Source organism: Priapulus caudatus, unplaced genomic scaffold (genome assembly GCF_000485595.1).
Source record: "Priapulus caudatus unplaced genomic scaffold, Priapulus_caudatus-5.0.1 Scaffold99, whole genome shotgun sequence".
Classification (NCBI taxonomy): Eukaryota; Metazoa; Priapulida; class Priapulimorpha; order Priapulimorphida; family Priapulidae; genus Priapulus; species Priapulus caudatus.
Window position 1 is genome coordinate 369693 of NW_014577160.1, and position 2244 is coordinate 371936.

The 2244-nt window shown below is 55.5% G+C and overlaps 1 protein-coding gene across 1 annotated transcript in view; it reads right to left on the reverse strand.

Moving 5' to 3' along the window:
* Positions 1-523: 523 nt before the first annotated feature.
* The window catches only part of LOC106805078 (oxysterol-binding protein 1-like), a 21799-nt gene continuing 20078 nt past the window's right edge, over positions 524-2244 (reverse strand). Inside the window, exon 10 of the mRNA XM_014806557.1 lies at positions 524-1503. Coding sequence (XP_014662043.1) covers positions 1355-1503 — 149 coding nt within the window. The 3' untranslated portion in view covers positions 524-1354. The remainder of the gene's footprint in view (positions 1504-2244) is intronic.

Below are 2244 nucleotides of genomic sequence, written 5' to 3' on the forward strand. Positions count from 1 at the left end.
CTACCTCTATCCCCCTCTCTCTCTCACACACTCTCTCACGCGCGCGCGCTTTCTCTCTCTACCTCTATCCCCCTCTCTCGCTGTCTCTCTCACACACTCTCTCTCTCACGCGCGCGCGCTTTCTCTCTCTCTCTACCTCTATCCCCTCTTTCTCTCTCTCTCTCACACACACACACACACACTCTCCCCTCTCTCTCTCATAGAGAGAGAGCGCGCGCGCCTCTATCCGCCTCCTCCTCTCTCGGAGGCGAGTTCCTCTCTCTCGCCTCTCTCTCTCTCTTGCGCTCCTCCTCTCACTGTATCACTACCCTCCTCTCATCTCCCCTCTCAATAACAATAACAATAATAATGATAATAATAATAATAAATAATAATCGTATAAATGAATACTATCGCGTATCTACTCTCTATCCCTCGCTCTCTCTCTCTCTCTCTCTCTCTCTCTCTCTCTCTCTCTCTCTCTCTCTCTCTCTCTCTCTCTCTCTCTCTCTCTCTCTCTCTCTCTCTCTCTCTCTCTCTCTCTCTCTCTCTCTCTCTCTCTCTCTCTCTCTCTCTCTCTCTCTCTCTCTCTCTCTCTCTCTCTCTCTCTCTGCCTGTAGCCTCTGCACCCCTCACCACTACATACCAGCTCACAACACACACGTCGAGCAAGCCCTCACGAAACGATACACGCCCGTCGGCTGAACCCCGCCCCCACCCAGTCACTCTGCAGCGCGCATCTCGACTCTTCGCGTTTCGGCCCGAAAAGAATGAACGCACTCTCCCTCGGACAGGCCGCCCGACACCAGGGGGCGCCGCTAGCCAATTGCGTAGGATAATGGAAGGCGTAGGGCAGGTAGCGCCGAGACGTCGGTCGCTAACGCGCCGAGCGATTCACGCACACCGTCGCATCCGTAAAAGCTATATATGGGAGTAGCAGCGCCGCAGAGGGCTGGTGGCGAGCGGGGGTGGGGTGGGGGTGGTGGGTCGCTCAGAGGTGCGTGAGGCGCGCCATCTTGACACCGGACCGGCGGCATGGCGGCTGCGCGTCCAATGAGTGCCCCCACGGCGAATCGCGATCACAACTGTAGGTGGCGCCGCGGCGCACCGCTGATATGTATGCGGGGCAAACGCGCACCACGCGTCAAACTCGCTCCACTCCGCGTGGCCACCTGGCGGCGACGGCTGGAAGCCTCGAGGGCGCAGCATCGACAGAACAAGCGGCGGACGTCGCCGCAACGCGAGATCACGAGTAAAAAACGCGGGCGCAAACGACGACTCCGGCCGCCTTGCGCTCCGCCTCCGCGCGCCGGCGCCCCCTGGCCGGACGGTAGCAGCATCACGACTCACAGCGACGGCCTCCTCCACGCCGTCACTAACTGAAGACGTCGGGACTCGTGCCCCAGTCCTGCTTCTCCTTGCACTCCCAGTAGTTTCCCTTGTACATGTGGATGACGTTGCCCGTGTGCGGGTCCTTCTCCTTGCGGAACCAGATCGGGTCGTAGGGCTTGAACGGCCGGCCGGCTGCAACGAAGGTACAGGGTTCATAGTAGTAAGACACATGTTGAAATATGGACTTATAAGACCCTTTCTGGAGGCCAAAATAAGACTTTTTTACGCGATTTCTGATAGATCACCGACTATTAAAGTGCACTAATAATATTTATATACACAATTGCACAGCAGATTTAATTATTCCGTATTATATATACAACAAAAAGGACAAAAAATCAGGACTATTAAGTACTTTTCTAAGATTTCAACAAAAATAAGTATTAATAAGGGCCCTTATTTTATTTTTGGCAAAATAAGTACTTATAAGACTTTGGAAGACCCGCTACGAACCCTGAGGTACGACGCGTGCGGTGAGTACTTCGAACAATGGTGGCTAACGCTCCCGCCTTGATAGCTCGCGACCCGTGCCGCACACAGAGGAGCGATGGTGGGAGCCGACCACGCGATAAGATGTCGTCGTTACGACGAGTTATCGTTAATTTCCATATATGCGTGGAGTCGGACAGTGAGGATCGGAGAGGTGCACGCAGGAGGGAGGAGGTGAGACAACAACAAGGGGGGAACGCAGGAGGGAGGAGGTCAGACAACAACAAGGGGGTTCCTCCCTCCTGCGTTCCCCCCTTGTTGTTGTCTGACCTCCTCCCTCCTGCGTTGGGTCAGACAACAACAAGGGGGGAACGCAGGAGGGAGGGGGTGAGACAACAACAAGGGGGGAACGCAGGAGGGAGGGGGTGAGACAACAACAAGGGG